The sequence below is a fragment of the Hylaeus volcanicus genome, chromosome 5 (assembly GCF_026283585.1).
Source record: "Hylaeus volcanicus isolate JK05 chromosome 5, UHH_iyHylVolc1.0_haploid, whole genome shotgun sequence".
In the NCBI taxonomy this organism is placed as follows: domain Eukaryota; kingdom Metazoa; phylum Arthropoda; class Insecta; order Hymenoptera; family Colletidae; genus Hylaeus; species Hylaeus volcanicus.
In genome coordinates this window covers 18,747,678-18,770,833 of record NC_071980.1, presented here as the reverse complement: position 1 = coordinate 18,770,833, position 23,156 = coordinate 18,747,678, and the positions used below count along the sequence as shown (strand labels likewise).

General features: G+C 43.3%; 1 protein-coding gene across 2 annotated transcripts in view; it reads right to left on the bottom strand.

Moving 5' to 3' along the window:
* The window catches only part of LOC128876081 (hemicentin-1), an 87,065-nt gene that overhangs the window by 20,076 nt on the left and 43,833 nt on the right, over positions 1-23,156 (bottom strand). Inside the window, exon 1 of one of the 2 annotated variants that reach the window (XM_054122158.1) lies at positions 2,681-3,649. The exons of the other annotated variant lie outside the window; for it this stretch is intronic. Coding sequence (XP_053978133.1) covers positions 2,681-2,753 — 73 coding nt within the window. The 5' untranslated portion in view covers positions 2,754-3,649. Of the gene's footprint in view, positions 1-2,680; positions 3,650-23,156 lie in introns of those variants that run through there. 2 annotated transcript variants of the gene reach the window in all.

The following is a 23,156-nucleotide window of genomic DNA, read 5'->3' as shown; positions in this document are numbered from 1 at the left end:
CGGGACTTCCTATTCGTGTACTATTATTAGAATAAATTTCTGCCTATCTCCGATCGGGCCTACGTGCACGCTCAGGGTGATTCACCCAACACGTAGGTCCAGCGGGTCTAAAGTTAACAGTTACACGGAGAGATATTCCTAGAATAATGTGGCGACAAAATTTGAACCCGGGAGCTCGTGATTGGATGGGCGAAATGGCCGAGGGGGGAGCGCCCAGCCCGACAGAGTAAATGGCACATTATTTTTCGAATATCTCGATAACTGTTAACTTCGCGCCTAATGTACCGTAACACTTTTTCCACGGCGTTCGATATACTCTTTCCAATTACAGAGTCGAATGTTGGGGCGTTGCATCGAAACTGAATTGGAGCAGAGTTTCGTAGCGCGACGAAGAAGATGGCTGATTCGTATCTTTAGGGTGTGTGTGTATGCAGGCATACTTCAAAATTATTTTTTGGTACATGCTAATCCTTTCAAGTCGATCTTTTTTATTTGTATTCTATTAGTTTCTTTTTTAGAAATTAATTGTATTAAAGTAGGGTTGGGTGTATGTAGTTCGACAAGAAGAGAACAATTTGCTCCAAAGTGATTTTCATTTTTTTCAAAGTCCCCGAAAATAATTACTCATTTATCTCCTAACGATTCAGAACACACAGGCTTAATGCATGTAACAGGTCTCTTTTGATATGGTGTCTATTTTCCTTCGAGCGATCCTTTCATTCGACGAGAACAGTTGCAGAGTGATTCAAGGCTGCTGAATTAGGTGAATCGGCCCGTACCAACGTTTGCGTACAATGGTCTTTGAATAGAGATCGCGGAAGCTGCTTTGAGCCCCATGAGAATTTTTGGTCAGGCTTGTTCCACGTTCCTAGGGTTTCTAGGTGATCAGTACCGTACAGAAAAAAAAACAAGTACGCGAGCAGTTTTGTAAGAGAATCTTTCGAGAATCGACCAGAGTTATTGGTTCGACCATCTAGGCACCCCGCATGGTCATCCATCTTGACGCCCACCGAACCCAGCGCAACATAACTTCGGTGGTCAGAGCCCTTCTACGTGGTAGAACCATTAATATCGAAGGTGGGTAGAATTATTGCCTAGATAGAGATCTCGAGTAACGAATAAACAATCAACTGTGTATTCGTGGTACAATGAAGTATTTCAAGATGGACACCATTTTAAAATTATACTAGGGCGCAGGTAATTTATTTTTATTGGCTCGTGGAATCATTGTTTGGGCAACTAAAATTTACGAATAATGAAAATGAGATATTTCTAAAAACCATAACAAAATTACTCCGTTGAGTCGGTCTGAAGTTTCAATAAAAGTATATTCGAAACAATAGAAAAACGAACCTCAGAAAATATCTTTTTTAAATAAATCCGATACTTCATTGGAGAATCGATTCGGTACCATAATATTAATTATTATTTCGATTACGCGATCCCAAAATAATTGAATTAATGTATAAAGTACGATCCGCGAGTTGGTCAACGCCAAAATAAACTCGACGTATCACATGCAAACGCAAAGGTAGATAAAAACACGCGGAAAAAATAACTGAAAATTAAATATCAAGGAAACAGTGTTATTTGTTTACGTTTCCGTCTGAACGCGGAGCGTCGACGTTTATCGTCGACCGACTCGTGGATTATAATGCAGACATTAATTAAGTTATTCCAGGATCGGACAATTAAAATGACACTTGAATTCGTATTACTGGATGCCTTTTTAACGTGCTTTAATGTGCTATGTGAAAAATATGAGACGAATTTGGTCTTCTTGCAGGGGAAAGAATTCATCATTAAAATTAATTCTGACAACAATAGTTCAAATGTACTTGTAGAAATTAATTCTTTACCTTTATACTCAATCATTTATAACTCCACTGTAAATAGATACATATGTTTACTCGCCATTTTCGTACATTAAAGTACCAACCTCCTAAACTTTCACTCTGATCCCTATTATAATTTAATCTACCTATCTATACACAAAACGTAAAGTTAATCTAATGGTCACTATAATGCATCTACATGAATTTTAATAACCATAAAATATTGATAATTCCTATTCTCCTACAATTATTAGAATAATCAAGTACACTTGCAATCCGTTAGAAGAAGAGTAATAAATAAAATTGTATGAATATCGATTGAGAATTAAGAAGGTACTTTAACGTAACCAAATCACGACTAAATATTTCTCCTTAAACAAAAGATATGCATAAATGATAGAATGTATAGGCACGGAATTAATTTCTACGCCGAATAAATACACCTGTAAATTTTCCTCTCTAAAAGTTGTCATTTTAACGTCTTAAATTAGAATACATCCTGGAAGAGGAAAACCACTAAAATCAACCAGGTTATGCACAGTATACTACAGCCGCGAGTTGAAATCGTGAGCGGTTACACCATTGGTCGAGGGAAAGGAGGCCTCTTGGCCTCGCCGCGGCCCAGAACGAGTTTGTTAAAAGGACGCGTTGCGCTCGAGTCACCTCGACTGTAACATACCGACGCTGTGCGTCGCAAAGAATCTGCGTTGCGTCTTACGGCGTTCCCGGAATACGAAACCTAGCCCACCGGATGGGTATATCTTTCGCGACGAGAACACGTAGAATCAGAGTTCCGGTATCTCGATCGGGCCAGGTAGAAGAACGATCGTTCGGGGAATACTCACCGGTACGCAGGAACACCAACAGAACGACGATAATCGCCATCGTCGGCGGTCGGGTTATCCAGATCCTATCCATTTTATCGGCAAAACGATTTCCACGAACGGTACAACGTGGTGGCGCGAATCACGGTTGCTGGCTCGTTGCACAGGGGACAGAGAGTTCCGCGTCGCAGGGACTTTCACCGTGTATCGACGACGCTGCTGCGCGAGTTTCGATCGTCGATCACGCTCCTCGCGAACGCACCGTCGTCGTAACCACTGGCCGCATCGTTCGATGTTCGTTTGCCTGTGCTTACGACACTGTCACACCTTCCCTCGCGATTTCTCTCACTCGTCGTCAAACTTATCGTAACACTAATCGTAAGCTTCATCAGGTTCGCGATTCCGTTCGCGAATCGACTGTGTTTCGTCGTCGAGCCAACGGTCGCGGCTTGGATTACCGAGATTTCCGCGTAACTCCAACACACGCGAGTCGTTTCACGATTCACCGATTGGAGCGAGTGTCCCTCATGTCTCTCTCACGGTGCCATCCGTCGATTTCTCAACCACCCGACTCGCGCGCTGATTCTCATCCAAGGAACACCAGATAAAGGCACAAGGAACCGTTTTGCGCGCGATTTCAAAACGCCACGTTGCAACGCGCTACAAGCCAACTCCTTTGTTCCGGTGGCTGTTGCGCGAACACTCGCACGTCTACAGTTTCCGCACACCTTTTTCAGAGGACTCTCGACTTCTGCATGCCACAGGATGTTAGAAGTTGTTCCCTTGGTTTACACTTTTGCTCCGTTGCGAGAATGGAAAGCAAGGAAAAAGAGTAAAATTTCGGTGCGCGATGCACGAGGTATCGTCGCGTACGATGGTAGACTCGGTGGATACGTTCGGAGTCGAAAACACTTTGAACAGATGTAACGGAACGGAGCGTTAAAAAATTTCACCAACCACGAACCGTCGACACGAACGTACTCCACGAGGGTCGCGCGACGACTGAGCTTGGGGTCGCGTTGCATCGGCGCTACCCCCCACCGTTCGGCTTGTCCCGCTCCCCACGGCCCGCTCTCCCACCATCAGCGTGTAGCACCGCGTACGGAGTATACAGGGTGTTAAAAATGTAGCGATTGATCCTGGTTTGGGGCATTTAACACTTTACTGACCGGTAATGTTTCGTGTGGTCAATTTAGTTATTTAACAATACCGATTACAAAATACTATTTAAAATGACTGGACTTTAAAATGGATCAAAATGACTGTGCTCCGAAAAAACTAGTGTTAATAGTCTACTCAATTGTCCAGTTAATTAAAAATACCGATTCCAAAATACTATTTAAAATGTATGTAACCCGCGTTATGCTTCTGACTACAGTGATTCATTTTTGAGCAGTAACTCTTATGGGTTATCTAATTCGCTAACTTATCTGTTTAATAGAAAGTGAAATGGATCAAAATGACTGTGCTCCGAAAACCTAGTGTTAATAGGCTACTGGTCGATAAAGTGTTAATATTTGCTAAATTCGTATTGGGGATGCGAGAGAGTGTGAAATGACGCGAGTGAAAGGAGCCACGCTTTTAAAAACACCTTTCGAAGGCGACGAAATAAGAACCCGATATGATAAGCCTACGTGTTTACACGCGAGCTGTGTCATCTCCATGACCAAATCAGTGGATCGATTCAAACTCAAGCAAGGTTAATTCTTCGATTTACACTTTCACGACACCTGACGACATTCTCGATGGCCACGATTGGAATCTTTTTACGACGATGATAGTTACGATTGCATTCAATGCCATGGTTAACGATTATTGGACAATCGGTGGACTGTGGATTTAATGCATTTGTTTATGGCGTATGCTGAATGTATTTTATAAAGACAGTATTTTATAAATTATATTAAGGATATATAAAATAGAATAAGAAAAATGTGTGCCAGTTGGAAGGAAAGTAACGAATGTATAACAAAATCTGATTGTGTCCAAGGCTGGACAAGGTGTAAAAGTTGCAGTAATCTGTGTAAAATCAGATTGATTACCGCGATAATACAAAAACTTTAAACCTTTTCTGAAATAATACAATAATGCTAACATTTCATGTCGCGCATATGTTCAATAGTACGCAGTTAGCGTACATTTTCAAAAATTAATGAATAATCTGACACGATTAACTCTGAAGTCGGGCCAATAGTCTTCACCTTGTAGTTTATAATTACCGATTGATCTGATGATTGTGGGCGATTAGTAGAAAAGTAATCACATGTTATTAACGGAATAATCGCAGCTCAATACTGATAAACGCAATGCCATGAATGGAATGCGTGTTAACAGAGCATCGAACGGTTTAGATATTTTCAATGGTTTCTTGGTCTCGTTTGGAAGCTCTGTAATCGCTGTTAGCTTTTCCCTGGCTATTATCACGTTCGTTGTATATTTTTGTCTTTCTATACGTTTTGTCTCTGTTTCGTTTATCGTTCTTTTTACATTTTGCTAAGCACTTCACCCGATGCTGAACGCAATATCTTTTTTGGAGCTTCCGCGAATACATAGGTTTGATCAGGTGAAAATTGCCAATGCAATACCTCCTCAATTTAACTATTACAGAATACGCAATCTGGCTGAATACATGAAATTGTGTAATTATGGGTTAAATTGATCATTGTAATTGTAATACGTAATTGAATTATATAATCACTAAATGGGAAATTTGTCTTTCTTGCTTTACTATATATGAAACGAGTACAACGTTTTGGTTCGAATTTAATGGAATTTAATTCTTTGTGTAAAAAAAACTAGGTTCCTAAAAAGCCCAGTTTCTGGGAAAAGTGCTTTCACAAGTTTACAAAGAAACAAAGTTTGTTGCTCGACAAAGGTTCCTTTAAAGTAGGACCGAAACGTTGTTAACTTTCCATATCTAATAAACTAGAAGCAACCCTGAGTGGTATCGGTTTTTTCTCATCTCGACCCATAGAATATCCTATGGAAACGCAACAATGCAGTTTTATTCTATACGTTCACGTTCTTAAAAAAGTAGTCCCGTTGCGGAATATTTTACATTTACTTCTTAAAAGATATCCTGATACCTGAATCGTACAGTGGCGAGCTTTTTTAAATCGTACCGGTATCATCGTAAACCGACATCATTTCTCTCAATAAAAAAGGCTGGTTTTGCTTCCCTCTGCAATGGAGCATGTACAGAAAGCATGATCCAGCCGTATAAAATGTGCGTTATGGGTTCGTGAAAGTTGTGGAGGAGTAGGAAAGAAATATAAAATCTCTTATTGTCCCAACCGTGACTTGTAGGACGAATACAAATGGGCTATTTCATTATTATTGACTTATTTCTGGTTTCTTCCACATCAGAATACATTATAGATTGTTAAAAGTAGGATGATGTTCTTGGCTCGGGCTCTTGCGTAACGAACACTTCTCGTCTTTAACTTGTTCAAGAATTCATTATTGATTAATACAACATGTATGCATTCGTTCTTTGTAACCTCCTTTCCGAGTACCTATGCATATCTCCATAATAGTTTAACACTGACCTACTCCCCTCCCCCAATTTTTATTTATTACACCAATTGTCAAATATGCTTCTTCGTAGTCTTCTTTCCAACTACCTAAGCGTACTTCTACAATTGTTCAAGCCTGACCTATTCCCCTCCCCGAATTTTTATTTATTACACCAATTATCAAGTATGCTACTTCGTAGTCTTCTTTCCAACTACCTAAGCGTACCTCTACAATCGTTCAAGCCTGACCTATTCCCCTCCTCCAATTTTTATTTACTACACCAGTCATTAAGTTAACTACTTCCTAGTCCTCTTTTCAACTACCTAAGCTCACCCCTACAATTGTTTAAGACTGACCTATTCCCTTCTTCTAATTCAAATTTAATACTCCACTTACTTATGGGTCTCGCAGGCCCCTCGGGCCCTATTTTTCACCACCCTGTATACAACCGGTCGTCGGACTGAAGCCGCGAGGTACGAGGATGGTGGCAATGGCAGCGAAGGTGGCGTAGCCTGGACGGAAGACGAGCTCGAAGCACGTTCAACAGAGGGACAAAGACCAGACGAGCGAGGGAAACGGTAGGGAATGATGAAGACAGGATCGAGAAAGAGGGTGAGATCCATCGAAGGGAAGAGACGATGGTTGGAAGAGGTAGGACGCGCGAGAACAGCTTGCCCCCACCGACCTCTTGCGGCAGGTGGTTCTTGCCGCCGCGGGCTAGGCCCATGGGACTCCCGAAACCTTCGTGCGACCGTCTGTCGCGTCGTCGAGCTTTTTTACCGGTTAAATCTCCCTCCACCGACCCCCGCGCAATTTTTTCAGCCTCGACGAGCGCGAGGAACACGACCGCGAAGCGTCTCGCCCAGACTTTCGTCCAGGTCCGTTCTCCAACGATGCTCAACGCGATCTGGAATTCGGAAAATCGAAAGGTCGGCTCGCGATCGTCGCAAGGGACAAGGGAACCGAGCGGTGGTTCCTCAGCGGTTGAGGAACACCTAGGTGCAGCAGGTGTCCGCTCCTCCGTGAACGCGCCTTTCCACTCCACTCACCCCCTCCGCTACCTGACTCGAACTTTCGACCATCTGCTCCTCGAAGGGGGAGGAATTCTCTATTTTCCTAGGAATAAACATCCTCATCCCGGTAAGAGCTCCGAATGCAGTCTCGGCGAAAGGTGCGCCAGTGGCGCGACAAGAAATGAATGTAGACGAACACTGGTTGACACTGAAACTACCGAGGCGGTCTTAAACTTCTTTGTAAAGTCGCTCGTGAGTTTAATAGAGGGTTAATTTGATTGATAGATTACTTTAATCCTCTTGGTAGGAATAGGTTTGCGTTGACCTCAGTTCAAGTAGTTTTAGTGTTAAATTTGCGATTTCTTTGATTTCTTTTGGTCGGTCTTACAACGCATTTCTTATTCGATAATGTTTTATGAAATAAAAGGAAAATTCCTTAAGATACGTTTAAGTATCACCAAACAGTGAAACATACTCAAATTCGCATCAAATCTGAGATCTGCTCCAATTTAGTGTACGATATTCCATGGAACGACTCGTCTACTGAAAATGTAAATGGTTATCGAAGAAATAAAGAAGTATAAAAATGTTAAAAAGATCCTACATGAAAAACCAAGTGAATTTTCCTTCCATCTCCACCGGTGAAACTCTAGATAACGATGTCGGGGATCGCCGACTCGAGACCGACAAGATTAGTTTATTTTTACGCTTCCCCGACGAGAACTTTCTCGTTTCAATAGCGAGAAAATGGGTATCTGCAGCAGGTGAGGGTGCAATTGGCCCCTCGTGTCCCCGGTGGGGCGCGCCACTGGGACATATGGCGCGCGTGAAAATCGACGCTCGCTCACCCCCGCGCATTATGAACGAAAGACGCGCGCCAAGGAGCGAAAAGGACCGAGCTGGAAGGAGTTACGAAATGAAATCGAAGCTGGGTTCTCGAGGACAAGAGGACCGACGGAGACTCGACTGGAAGGCGAGCGCAGCGGAGGGGAAACTATTCGATTGGGTATTTCAAAAAAATCGACCGAACGCCAATCGGCAGCCGGCGAACGGAGCTCTCCTGCCGCGGAACGCATCGAAAATGCGCTTAATTAAACGGTAACGATTCCCGTTCGCGGCCCGTTAACGAACCTTCCGTCCTGCGGCCCGTGGAAACGGCCAGTGGGATAAGCTGGACGGAATTGTCGAAATAATTGCGGCCACCGATAATTGCACCTCGATTCGAACCGTTCACCGCAGTTCGCGTCCATTCCGTTACCCTACGATTTCCGACCTCGACAACAGAAAGAGTGCGAATAGCGACGGCGATCCCTGTGCTCAGAATTTTGAAATTTTAAAATGGCGGATCCGATATGGCGGACCAAAATGAGAAAAGTGATTAGATTTGGATGAAACTAGGTATACAGAAGTTTCCGAGGTCGCTGATTCCAAATCTGAAATCGAAATTTGAAATTTCAAAGTAGCGGATCCAATATGGCGGATCCAATATGGCGGACCAAAATGAGAAAAGTGATTAGATTTGGATGAAACTAGGTATACAGATGTTTCCGAGGTCGCTGATTCCAAATCTGAAATCGAAATTTGAAATTTCAAAGTGGCGGATCCATTATGGTGGACAAAAATGTGAAAAGTGACTGGATTTGGATGAAACTTAGTATACAGGGGTTTTAGGGAGCACTAAATCTAAGTATAAACTTCAAATTTGGAAATTTGAAAATATCGGATCCGATATGGCAGCAGGAAATGCGACAAGTGACTGGATTCGAATAGAACTTGGTATACAGACGTTTCTGAGTAAGACTCCCTACTATATAATCTATTTAATCGACATCCGTTTTCCATTTTCCAAGACCATCGACGATAATCTCCGACGTGTTTATCGACGTAGGATACTCGTTCGTCCGGGACACGCGAGCAAGGTTGAAACCTCGGAGAAAAAGGCTCGGTCGTGCCGAGAGGGCAGCCTCCCGTGGCCGCAGCGGCCAGTCACGCGAACCATTAAAGATTCAAAGGCCCGGAGGGCGAACAGATGGTCCCCGAACCGGAGAACGAAAATCGTGGATCAGACAGAGGCAACAGCTCGTGCTCGAACTACGGGCCCCGAAAGCGGCTGCCTGGAATTACTAGGAAGCGGCAACACCGCCAAGCCGCGGTTACGTCCTACGGTCGTGCCGGTGACCGAGAGCTTCGACCCCTTCTCCACGTCCTGGCAGCACGCTTCTCCCTCGAATCTCGCCAGGTTCTTTTCTACTACACGTTCAACGCTCGAATACGGGGCCTGATCCTCCTCTCCGTCTCCTGGCCCCTTCTTGCACACCTTCTCCCGCTCGCCCCCGCTCTACCTGGGCACTCTTGCCTCTCCAACCGTTCCAGATCCGACAACACCGCCTCCCGATCTCGCAACGCCGTCAGGCCCAACGCTAGAGCCGGCAACCGCGCAACATCGGGCCTCGATAGTCCCTGGCCGATACCGTGGCGCGGACCAGCAATACCTCTCTCGCCCGTGTTCGACTTTCTTACCGTTACTGGTCTAGCACGTGCGTTATCGGCGCCAGCCTTTGTTCCATAGCTAGTCCAGTCGTCTCGTCTCGCCCTCGCGTTATCCATAGTCCAGCCAAGCCCGACACGCATCGTCGAGAACAAATATCGGACGACGTTCGATCGCTCGAAGCCATCGGCCACGAGCCATGACGCTTCTTCTCCGAGATACGCGCTAGATAAGAAACACATACGTCGGGTGCATCGAACCAGTCGCAGCGGCGGCTAATTGTCGACACGAAGAGCGTTTCCGTTTATCCACTACGTGGAGCTGTTTGGGTTGAACTTTCGAGAGACTCTCGAGATGCGAGAGGAGGCTTCTCCGTTCGTGGAATGCTCGACTATAAAGACGCTCCTTCGAATGCTCGACTCAAATTCTGTTTATTTATTTAGTCGTTTCACTCGTCTGGCTCCGTGCAGCTAATAGAAGTAAGATCACGTAACGCGCCGTGAAAAACTGGCGAACCGTCCAGGGAATGTTAATCACTTGTATAATTTGCGGCCACGTTGCAGCGTTTCCAATTAAGAGTCCTGGTCGATCCTTGGTACAGAAACCATAGCTCCAATTCAACTTTACGACAGCCTACGAGTCACCGCATAATTACGCTGCGAATCTTCTCATTAGGCATCCCCATCAAAGGGATCCGAATGCATTGATCTATTTGAATAGCTATTCTGGTCGGCTACGACATTAACGTCCAATGATATTAACGTCTATCTGTCCTATGTAATAGTTGGAGAGGATACTAATTCCTGAATCCTGTGGCTTTCATACATCGAGACGAAGAATTAATCCCGTGCTAAACCGTCGCTTTGTTTCTTCTCTGCAATAGGTTACACGCATCTGAACGTCTGCGCACTGAACCGGTCCGACCTGGTGCACCTCCATTGGCTCCTACTCTCGTCCCATAGAGCATCGCGACGCGCAGAGTCCGAAAGGCATCGGTATCTCTCGAACGACTCGTTAATCCTTCGTTGAATGCAATTTGGTTTATCCTACATAATATTTTGGGTATTTATATATTGGTTTTTTGGGAAGTGTATCGTTATTGTAGTTTCTTTGGTCCTGATTTCGAGTCCTAGACAGGAATACATTCGTGTCTGTTCCTTGAAAAATGTATATTTGCCCTGACGCGCTCCCTTTGGAACTTCTTTTTTTATGTTCGGAGTCTATATTTAAAGCAATGGTCCTTTTCGACATAAATTCTCTTCTTCTATATTCAAACTGATGCACCTCTTGCTCTAAATTTCCTCCTTCCCTCAATCTACCCTCTGTAAGCGATGCATTATCGAATTCCTATCATGACAATTACCAAAGATTAAGATCCCTCCTAATCACAGTGTCGACCTCAAAAAAGACTAAAAATTCGTGTATAAATGGCGTCGTTAATTGAAAAAGGTAAAGAATCACTGCGATAACTTCTGGCTACTCGATCGTTTCGTTCCGCAGCTTTCCCTGGACGCTACCGTCCCCGCCTTTCGTCGACCTTGGAATTCCTGATTCTCAGGCGTCGTGCGTCTCCACCGATGGCGAGGTTGCGGCGCCGTGGACTTTTTCCTTCTGGATGACGCTCGGCGTGCATACGCGAGGTCACGCGTAAAACGCGTACCGCTACGTTGATAGTACCGATATCGAGGTAAAACTCGTTCACGGTGCGTGGACGTCGCCATTGTCCTTCTTTTAGCGATGCATTGTGGTTCTAAATGGTGGAAACGCCATCGGAAATCGTAAACAAACTCGAGTGACACCAGAAAGCATCGAAAGGATAGCCAGAGCAATGGCTAGACGATTATCTAGCTACCTCTATGGTTAAATTGCAATAGGTAAACATTTTCAGCATGCATGAAAATAATGAGTCACTGAACGATCAAACTCGCCATGTCGCGTAAACAAGGTCAAGCAGATGTTTACATGAACTTTCTTCGTGGTTTTCCTGTTTTGAATAATTTCTAGCAGTATTTCCGACGTATCGTGGGACGTCCTGCATATTATTCGAGTAAAATCTTGCTCCAACTCTGACTGCAGCCTCCAGGAATGTTTCCATAGCACCAGCGATAAGCGTTCTTTCGGCATCTCTCGACTCGAGGGTTTTTGTCGCCGATCCGTCGGCATTTCTGGTGCCAACGAAATGAAAGAGCCTCTTGTTTCGATGCCCCACCAGGGCCATACGGTTTTACTCAGACTCTTCGATGACCTTTCCGCCTGCTTCCCCCGCAATGGTGGTCTCAAATTGTATTTTTTCACACCAAAATGATGGAGCTTTTGCTCCAAACGAGATAATCGATAAGAAAAGAGTAAGTAAGTTAGCGAGCGAGTAAGTTTTATTAATAAGGATGCGAAGTCGTGACTATAACACCTAGTGTACCAGTCTTGTATTTGTTCATTCTTTAGATTTATTTAATCCTTGCTTCACATTGCTTTGCGTTTGCTTGATATCAAGCTGGACACCTTCATCTTCACTGTCTGGTGGTCAAGTTAAGTTAGTTACTTCATTTATTTGGGTGTCAAGTCATTGCAATCAGGACTATGCACCTCTGGTCCAGTGGTGCAAGTTGAGCAGCCACAACAAGTGATGGGGATTAAAACATCTCGCTGTACTTTGTCTTGTAATTTCTTATTGGACACCAAGAGCAAATTCAATTGAGTATCTGTGCAAACTTTGTCCTTTTTATGAATATTTATTCATTCAACGTTCCAACTGAAGTTCTCAGGTCCTCTTCAGGAATGATGAGATGTACCTAGTTTATGGTACAAGAACCAGAATGAAAGTTCTTGAAGAACCTCTGAAAGAACGAAAGAAAAACGAGATCCAAAGCTGTGATGGACCAGTCGTTCGTCGATTCTTGCTGAAAAAATCGATTCTGAGTTGAACATCCTTAGACGGGACCAGGTTTGTAACTTCACCGCGTGTTATCGGAGCTTAGCGGACTGTGGAACATCGCAACGGTGAAGTGAGGCAAAGTTTCTGTGCCTTCGAATGGGGCTTTCCGATCGGTTCTGGACTTCGTGCAAGAAATGTCGAATGAAAACGAGGAGTTGGGGGAACGGACAATGGGGTGCGACTCTTCGATACGACGGACAAATATCGACATCGCGTCGAACCAGTCCGAAGACTTCGATTTTTGTCACATATACGTACCCGGTGTCAGTCAACCCTTTTCATTTGGAGCCATTTGCTTTAAAATGTGCAAACAGTGTATTCAATAGTATAATAGTGTGCTGATAAGTAAGGATATTTAGTTTATATGAATCTGTAGACATTTATAAACATATTCGTAATGACAAATCAAAATTTTATATCTTATTTTTGTCTAATAATTTTTGCCCTTTTCTACTCTATTTATTAATTCTTCCACTATTTTCTCACGCCCCCTCATCACGAATCCTTATCAATCTCATGCCTACGTGTTTGCTTATCTTCGTTTCCACACAAAGTGATTCTTCTAACACGATACAGAATGTCTACGTTCCTTTCGAAGATACGAAAAGGGAGCCATATTTTACGAGATTCGTGGTGAATCGATATATTTTTCATGACTTAGAACATAAATAGAATCTAGCCGACGGAATCTCATTTCCTGTTTAGAGTGTCTTGACAAATGTCGAAACTTTTCATATTCAGCCAGGAAGTAATCTGTTGAATTCGGTAAAGGTCTCTTAAATTATCGCAGTCATCTAGCTCACGAAGAAATAGATTCAAACTGACGGTATCTCAATTTCCGCGAAGAATATTATAATAGATGACAAAACGTTTTCATATCCAGTCAGGGTGTAGTCCGTTGAACACGCTGCAGGTCTTCCCGTGACATGGGAAAAATTTTGTAATCTTTTCGCGGTGCAATTTTTCTGCAGACTACAATTTCTTTCGCGGCATAATAACTCTCCGTCAGCCATCTTACTTTTATTGCTTCCATCGGCCACCTGGGTCCATTTTGTCCAGACTCAGTCTCATTATCGTTGTAGACTTGCAGAGTTCAGAAAAATTCAAACTGTCAGACTTCTAGCATCGACCGGTACTAAACGAGAGTTCATTGTAAGTGTTACGTGGACTGTTAGTCACTTTCGATCCTCTATCGAGCACAGTTTCTTAAGGTTCTCTAGTTTTATTTGACGAAGACACTTATTCATACACTATTCTATCAGGAAAAATAATTTTTAGGAACTTAAAGCTTTGATAAAATTACACAGGAAACCGTCTCACTTAACCCCCAGCCCGTAAACCAGGGTCATTCATTTCTGATACATTTTTCATAATGTAAAAGCCCTTTTAAAAATCTGGAAAAATTCATATATACTCTACAGACCTTCCCAATTTACTTTAGAATGAGTGTAGCCAAGGTGTTCTTTCCCAATCGGTATATGAAGTACCTCTACTTCTCGAGTTCGCTCAGACACGAATGATCCTGGTTCACGAAGTAAGAGTTAACAATTTCATGTAACTATAATGTAACAACGTATTACTTCAAAATACCCCACTATTATACCCAGATTGCATGAGTTACATAATTTTAATTAAAGGGTCTGTTGTAGTCCGTAATTTAAAAAAAAAACCGTCCTGTTATCAGCGATCGTATTTCAAGCTCAAAATCTCGTAGTAAAATATACCTAAGGGAGGGACAATAATCTTTGCCCTCCCTAGACGATGATCGATTATGTTCCTAAACATTGCCCGCCTATTTCTAGCAGAGAAAATTCTCCCTGGTCCCGCGTGCAAAGCAGTCATGGCGGATGTCGGCGAACGAGCGTTGACGCGGCAAGGTACAGAGCTCAGCCGTGGCGTCGCGCGTGTAAACCGTATCAAAGTCATCGTTTACGAAACGGGAGAGAAATGTAAACGAAGCTAGAAAACTAGCGCGGGCCAGGCCTGATAAGAGCGAACATGTGCCGCCTCGTTAAAACAGGAGCTCGAGGGGCCGGATATCGCTGGGAGCACGGTGATTCTGTTATTCGGAGAAATAGCGGAGAGCCAGCTTGAGCGAAAACGCGCGAATCGCTTTGGCCAGCCTATATTTGTAACGCGAGCAAACCAACGTGGAGTGTTCGAGGGAGGCAGGCGCGAGCCCTGCTGTGATCTCTGGGGGTGGCAAACAAAAAGCTTTTCTTAGCGCGCTGGACGCCTCGAAATGGGCGACAGGAGTTTTCGTTAAGTAATTAAAATAATTACATTCGAAGGTGAGGCGATAATGGAAATTAATTTGGGTAGGATTTGTGAATTTGATGGGATTGGAAAATTAAATACTACGAGGAAAGGTAAATTATGTAGTATCCAATGGTCTTGAGGTACAATTTTAATTTTGTAGATATTTTACCAGGGTCTGAAGAGAAAATCTTCCACCCTGGGTGGTTTCTCTTGTAGTACTAGGATGTACCATAAGTTCCCGGACACTTGCTACCAATAAATCATTTTATAATAACATTATAATCAAACAATAATTATTCTTCAAAATAAATGCCATCGCTTCTGATACTTTTCATCCATTTTTCTGCCAATTGTTCAATTCCGATTTGGATCAAATGTCATAAAGAATTTTAATGTGAAAAATCCAAGCATCAAGTGTCCGGGAACTTATGGGACAACCTAGTATGTCCTCAATTGAAGTGAGTCATTTTTAAAGGTAGGTACATTTATGACGCTCCAAATGAGCAAAATAAGCAGTTTTGTAAATGTAAGACACATAGCAATATCTTCTCTTTACGTGATAAATAAACTACATAAGTACGCATATGGGTTAAATAAAATAAAATAAACTTGTGTGCAGTATCAAGGAATGACGATATTTAGGAGTACCCTTAATATTTCGTTATTTTATGTGCCTCCATAACGAAAACAAATATTTGTCCAAACTTATTGAGTGAAGCAATTTTCAGTGAAAATTCTGAAATAATTTGCTGAAGGGCACCTCAGACCTATGACGTTCCTGCTACGGAGGACCACGAGATGAAACAAGCGGCCAGTCGGAGAACTAAACGGGAACCAAACCAGAACGATGGCGGAAGAGAGGAGAGAAGAGAGGCTGGAAAGGTCTCGGGTTCAACGTTTCCTAAGAGACGATCGGAGGCTAAATTTAACCCTGTTCGCATCACGACGCCCGGGAGACACGGGACGGCCTCCAGATCCCGAACACCGTCAAAATTCTCTTTGATTGACGTACTCTCGATCGGTACTCGATACAACCTCGCGGCGTGCTCCACCCGCGGCAAAAACCAAGACAAGAGAAACCTCTTCCGCGCCAGTCGCGAGAAAAGCCGCTTTTCCGTGCAAAAATTGACGCCTTCCCGTGCCAAATTTTCCAAACTAATATTTGACAACCCATCCCCATCTTAACTCTGTTATCGAACGCAATGTATAATACATTCGACTCTCCGAAGTTCCTAGCGATAGCGCGCTGTTTTTTCCATTAGAGGTACGCGTTGAACTTACTTTAAAATACATGTAACAGGTTTTACGGTTAACACTTTCGTCGCAACTCTTGTACCACGCTTTTTTTGGCTATTGTTGAAGGTGCGCGAATTGTTCGGCAGGCTTGTTTTAAATGTTCTACTCTGTATCTGGAAAACTTGTTGCGTATTATTGTGTACTGTGAAGGGTTCCATTTTTCGTTGAGTTTCTACATATACATATACTATGATTGAACTCGAAGAGTAACGGGGACAGTTTTTACTGGAAATACCCTGTGAACAATGTTTTAAGAACCTCTGGTGTCAAAGGAAATACAAATTCGTCACGCTCGTAAACATCCTTAGCTGATCGCATTCCAGCAGTCCGTCAAAACAGCGCCACCGTACTGGAAGTTCTTTTTCTGACGGTTCGGGTCGCTCGGTCACGTTCGGCCGGTCTCCAGAAGGAAAAAGAACCCTAAGAGCTCAGAGGACACAAAAGGGAGGCCTCGAGGCGACCTGTAAGCACGCAGCCACGTAGGCTCCTACGCAGCGAGCGTAGATACGCGTACGTATAGACGCAAATACGCGCCGTTGTTCTCGGCGGTGCGTGTCGCGCGTTCAAACACACCGGGGACACGTGATACGCGCTCCAACGATCCCACGCTCCTTGCTCGTTCCGAGAGTATGTACATTGTTTCACGCGACGACGGGCTCCTCTCTCCTAACCGTGAACACCCGAGCCGTGGCATCGACGACGGAAGCCGATAGAAACGATCGACACGCGCGCGCCTGGGTCGTTCGGAAAAAACCAATCGAGGAAAGATAAACGAGGCGTGAAAAGCGGACGCAGACCGATACGACGAAAAGAAACGCAACGGCCGGGCACTCTGCGACCCCTTATCGCAACGGGGTCGGTCGGAAGAGTCCGTTATCGCTGGTCGAGCGCGGAACAGACTTTGACTCCCTGAGATTCGAGATTTTCGGATTGCTCTGACACCTCTTAATTGCTTGGACTTCGCCGACCCTCTTCTTTGTTGGTGGCCACCCTAGATAGATCTTTAGGGGATGGTTTTTAACGATCAGGGGGAGATAGCATGCTTTGTGCTACTTTGTCTGGTTAGAAACGGCGTGTGTATTATGGATAAGTAGGTAAATTGAACAAGTGTATAGAGAATCCTGTTTAAGAGGCGTTGGCCCGAATGTAGACTTGAGGCAGGGCGAGTAGTTTCGAGAAATGGTGGGTATAATCGGACGCCTCTTGAAAAGGATTCACTGCTATAAGACTCGTATGAAATTGAGAAAATGAGGAAATATGAAACGAAGAAGAATGAAATGAATATGAATATGAGAAAAAATTCAACATCCTCTGATATGGCAATAGAAGGTAAGGAGTAATGAGACTTAAGGAAAAAATCTCCCTCCCTCCTAAAAAAGAAAAAAAATTAGAAGGTAAAATAAAAGGGTATTTGAAACCAAAAATAAAAATTCAGCTAATCTCTAGATCTTCCCACCTATCGATTCGAGCACGACGTGACCAAGTTCACTTGAAAGCGGTGCGTCGCGGCAGAGTGGGCAAGGATCGCCGCCCTACGACGATGAAAGAACGATATAACGAATGGCAATTGGCACATGGTGAAAAATCCCGGTCGCTTCCGCGTACGGGGGAGAACGCATGTGCCGATTCGAGCGTATCGATCGAATTGTTGGTATTATGATAAACGGGACGAGAATCCCTCGACACGATGATTATTATGTAGAAATTGTGCCGACATGGCCGGGTAGTTATACGCGAATGACTATTACTCAGCGTGCATGTGAGATTGACGCGGCTCAATTTACGGATAACGAGCTACGTTGTTTCTCACGAACAAAAGCGTACTGCATGTCCGCGTTATTATTATTATTATTTTTTTACGCCATTTGTACATAGTTAGCGAATAAACACCAACGGTCGGGATAAATCGCAATCAATTAGGGGTGAAAAATTAAACAGAATCCGTGCGTTCGTGATTTTACTGTAACTTCCACTATTATTCGGCCAATTTGGATTTTTCTTAGGTGCTCCTCAGCTTCTAGTTGAGAATATAGGCTATTCAGGTTTCAAAAATACTAGCTGTAGTTATTATTAAAAAATACTAAAGTTAAATACTTCATTATTTGGATAAGCTAGCATCGATGGTACTTCTCGCTAGTTGTTTAAGAACAACATAAACTCTCTAACCAACCACTAGGACCACAAATACCAAAGTTCATAGTCTTTTGTCCTCGGTGGCCTATTAACGGTTGGGAGTCCCATCTAAAACTGTAAGTATCCAGTTAACGGTCAACGGTGTGGCCAACGCCAAGAAACGGCAAACAAACGTGACTGTGGTTTCAAAGTCGATGGCTGGGAATCGCTTGACGAAAGTGCCGTGGATCACGCGGAATTTGTATACGTTCGAAGTATTAGGCGCAGAATGCACGAGTTCGGTGCCCCCGCGAGTCCCGCGCACAGAGAATCCAATATAATTCTCTTTGCCTCCGACGATCATGAACTCCGTGCCTGCCGGCGGCGCATGCTGGTAATCACGACACGAAACTTTAATGCCGCTACCCAAACAGTACGCAATCAAACGGGGAAACTTGTCCCCGTAGTTTTCCAGAACTATCGCGCAATGACTCTCCCGATAAGGAAAGACGCGAGGAGCGAACACTGCTTTAAGTATTGCCGCTTCTGCAACCGTGCCCGAGCCAGTCGACGCTCTAAGTATAGCAGCAGCTTAACCAAAAACCGGACTAATGGCGATCTCTAACCGTGGCCGCATTTTTAACCCCTTGCTCGACCGTTCTGATACGTTCAAGGACTGGTTGCCGTATCGAAACCTCGAAGCAGGTCTCGTTTAACGCTTGTAGACACTCCTAACTTATTTATTTAAGGACGGTGTTGGTTAGTGATTGTTCCTTGCAATCGTTATTTTAAATTCGATTTGAGAAGATTGTAGTTTTCTAAATTGTCCTTGAATGTAGTGGGTCCTGTCTAAGAGACGCTCGATTTGGATATCTACGTCCCATGTCTGACACGAGATCACCAGTTAGACAGGTTCCGCTGTATGTTTTGAAAAAAGTATACCGGGGTTGTCTGATGTTTCTTGGTTGGCTAAGAGTAATTATAACAAATACCTACGACTAGAGATTCCTTTCTGTGAATTCGCCTAGGTTAGTCTTCATGACTCACCTGAAACAAATAAAAACAATCGAGTTAGCGACAAGAAACTATCATCATGGATTCAGTTCGTTTTAGTGTAGAAAATGATAAATTTTCTTAATTCGTTTCCCGTACAATATAAATAACAATCAGAATTGTAAAACGAAACTGTACATCACGCGAAACGAATGGAAGTTTATTCGAAAAGCAATCCAAAGGAACGAAAGAGCGAATCGCAGCGCGTTTTTGTTTTTATTCGACATCTATTATACGAATAAAAGGTTGCCCCGTCTATGGCGCTTTGTTGTGCGCGAACGTTGGTACCGAATCAGGATCGGTATTTCTTAGAATGCAATTGCGTCTAGTGCGTTTAGCGAGTAGTGCAGGGGCCGTAAGTTATTTGTTCGATAAATTTTTGTGTCTTCCCTCACAAAAGCTCCATTCGAGGGGTAATACATAAATTTCGTCATTCGTTTCCGCGCACACGGTCTAAAAAGTAAATCTCCACGAGTAAAAAGTCCCTTGACATGGCAGATTACGATGAATTACGCGAATTCACCCCTACGGATTCGGATTTTTCCACGGAGGGAAACTGGCTCAACGTCCAGAGAATTGATTGCCTTAAACTTCATCGTACACAGTAGAAATTTTTCCAAGGCGCCGAGCACGCAACCGTTTCTGTGTTATTCTTTATCTCTTAATTTCTGCTGGATAAGGGCAGGAAATAAATCTAAACCCTGAATTGAAATTAACATAACCGTGTGACAGGAGTGAAACAGGGCACGAGTAACCGTATGCAGCAGAAGATTAGTAATAAATTTAATTCTTCAACAGGGAAAAGAAAATGAGGTCTTAAGATACTGCCCATCAAGATTTACGTATATATCATTGTAATTTAATTAAAGTAATTTCAATTAAAATAATGGCTAGGTGTGCCTATTTCTAAACAATCAGGCTATCGGATGACTTTAGATGACTGTTTTATTTGAACGATATTAAACGTTTCGACTACTCATTTTAATTCCTGCTGCGCATTTTATTCCAAACGCAACTCTATCTGCATTCCATAAATATTCCACAATAGGTATTCGATGGGCGTTTTTTAAGGGTATTATTGGATGGTTGCGGGGGTGGGGGAAGTTAAAGCGAAAACGTCGCTCGTAAATCTGTTAGGAGACACGCCGTGATCGAACGACGGAAAAAAGCAAAAAAGAAAGGACACCAGGTCCGGGGAAAGAAGTCTGCGAGCTCGGTAGCCGAGACTCGGTCGCGATGACACGAGGATACATGGCACCCACGGAGACGATTTATCATCCAGAAACGGCGGAACGCGCGAGAGACCTCGGACGCGCACCCACGCGACTCCTGTACCCTCTGTCCTTCGAGTATCTGCTCGTAAACTCTAATGCACCATTTTCCAGCGTTCCATGGTACATTAGCGTTCGCTGAAAAATCGTATTTAACGATTAAAGGGACGAAATGGAATAAATAATGGAACACAGAGGAAGTGGGACAAAGTCGAACACTCGGTTCGTTTGTTAGCTGTGAATTTTGCATTGTTAATCCTCTACGGGCTCGTGTAACTTTCAGTTCACGTGCTATCACATTTTGTCAAATAATTTAGGTTTTTCACAAGATGACATGTATGTGTTTTGCAGTCTAAAAAGGCCATGTTCCCTACTTTCAAATTATTAAATTTTATTAAACATCGTTTTCTGAAAGATTGTGATCCCATTGATCAAAAACATGAAATATTCGAACACAAATTACCAACGAATTTTGCTAACAACCGTTTATACTAACGCCACTTAGAATTGCTAATTTCCCCGTCGAAATTGTCTGCTAATATAAAATATATGTATAGGGGGTGGATACCGTTCAAGTAATTCAATTGCGAAGGGAATCGTGTTCCCTGACTAAGAATGTTGGACGAACGATCGATTCCTATTGGAAAACACGACGCATCGGCGAGGTCTTAATCGCGTTCCCGCTTCCTACCCTCCCGAAACTCCACTAGTATCCTGCGAAACTACCCGAGAAGTTCGCCGCAGGCACCTGTTGCACGGGACTTCCCCGTCCAGGCTCTTCCGTCGTTCCGCGTGCGTTCCCTGCGTGCGATCGCATGCGCAAATCGCGGGAAAAAAAAGGAACGCGGATGCGTTGACCGATTAATGACGCAATCCGCGGATTTGCCGCGTTGCGTCGCGAGTCCTTGACGCATTCGCGACCACCAGTCATCATTTAGTCATTTCCACGAGGAATTTTGTTCCAACAATCAACGACCAATGAAAACTCTTCAGATAATAAATTATTAAGGAATTTAAGGGGTTACCTACACGCTATCTCCCGATTCCTCGGGCCATAATAAACAGGAGGGTAGGAAGTCCGAACAAAGTACCACGAGTCAGACTCGTGGTTGTTGTTTATAGCCCAAATTCCATACCACGACCCTCGCTCGTGATTGTAGACCAAAGGATTACCTGTTCACGAAATATGAAATTTTTTTATCTGTATTTTACATACAGACTTTTTCGTTTTCATTGGTGCAATTTTTAATCGAATGTGTTTGTACTTGTTCTGTATTAGTATTAGAGTATTTTAATTTTTTTCTGCTGTGTTCAAATCGTCGTTTCTTTATGCTCCACTTAGGCACGAATTGTCGAAAGGCTCCGTTTTTAGAAAAAGGTCGTAGAAGAAGTTGATTCTTCCGACTGGTGTTCACGGAACGGCGGTAATGCGATTCACGATTGGATTCACGTAACGCGGCATGAAGCGCACTGTCTCTGCCATTTTTATGAGACAAGTCTTTCGAGATTTTGCAAGTCTGTCGAGCACCCAACATTTGATGTAAAGTAACATGAAGATGATAGTAAAGAAAATAGGAAACCAGTAAACAAATTAAAGGGAGACACTGACGTCTGAAGATTTCTAGAATTTATTACAACGTTTAATATTTTGTTTTAGCTCGCAACGATCGTCTAGCTTAACCCATTTACGTCATCACGTGATATACTTGTTTTTAATCCACAGCTCCTGGTACAAAGGACACCCTTTCTCATAACGAAGGGAATGACCATGCAGGAGTAAACACAATCGTTCTGTTCATTCCTGAACTCGGAGAACCACAAAAAATTCTGGTAGTAATCATGCTCGCCACCGAAACTCGATCTATCAGGAAAACAATGAGGCTTCTATTTCACATCCCTTCCCGCCCTTGTCCAGAAAAGGGGTGCTCGAAACGTAAAGAAAAGGGTTCCACGAGGTCGCCGGAGAATTCTGTGTTCAGCCAGAATATTAATCTGAGTTAACGATAATTACCAATATTACTCAATAATTTCAACCAAGGTGCGGATCAAACAATTAGCTGTACAAAATATTGCCGCTGAAAGCGTGTGTCGATATATCACCTCCCTTTGGCACGTTTTACAATAATTTATGTCGTGTACACAGACCAGAAACAATTTTATCTTGATTTACGATATACTATTTGATCTCAAATATAATACCACTGTAAATATGTATCGATGTATCATTTCCCTTTAGCACGTTTTACAATTTATGGTGGCACATATGGCGACCAAGAATAATATTCTTTTGATTTATCATTTAGTCGAAAATATTTGGACTTTTCATTTCTCATTCTCAGGCATGGAATTAAGGGTGCACTCCTCACTCTTCAAGGAGGTTCATTGGTTTGAATAACAGTATTGAAAGGAATCATTCCACAGTATCCTCTCCAAAGGCCAAGAAATATTCATCGGTATTTCTCTCCTATTCCTTTCTTCATCAACAAGACTTCCATTGATCGCCTCAAACCCCTGAGCCCTAAGAACTCTCCTCAACCCATCCCTGCAGTCTTACTGT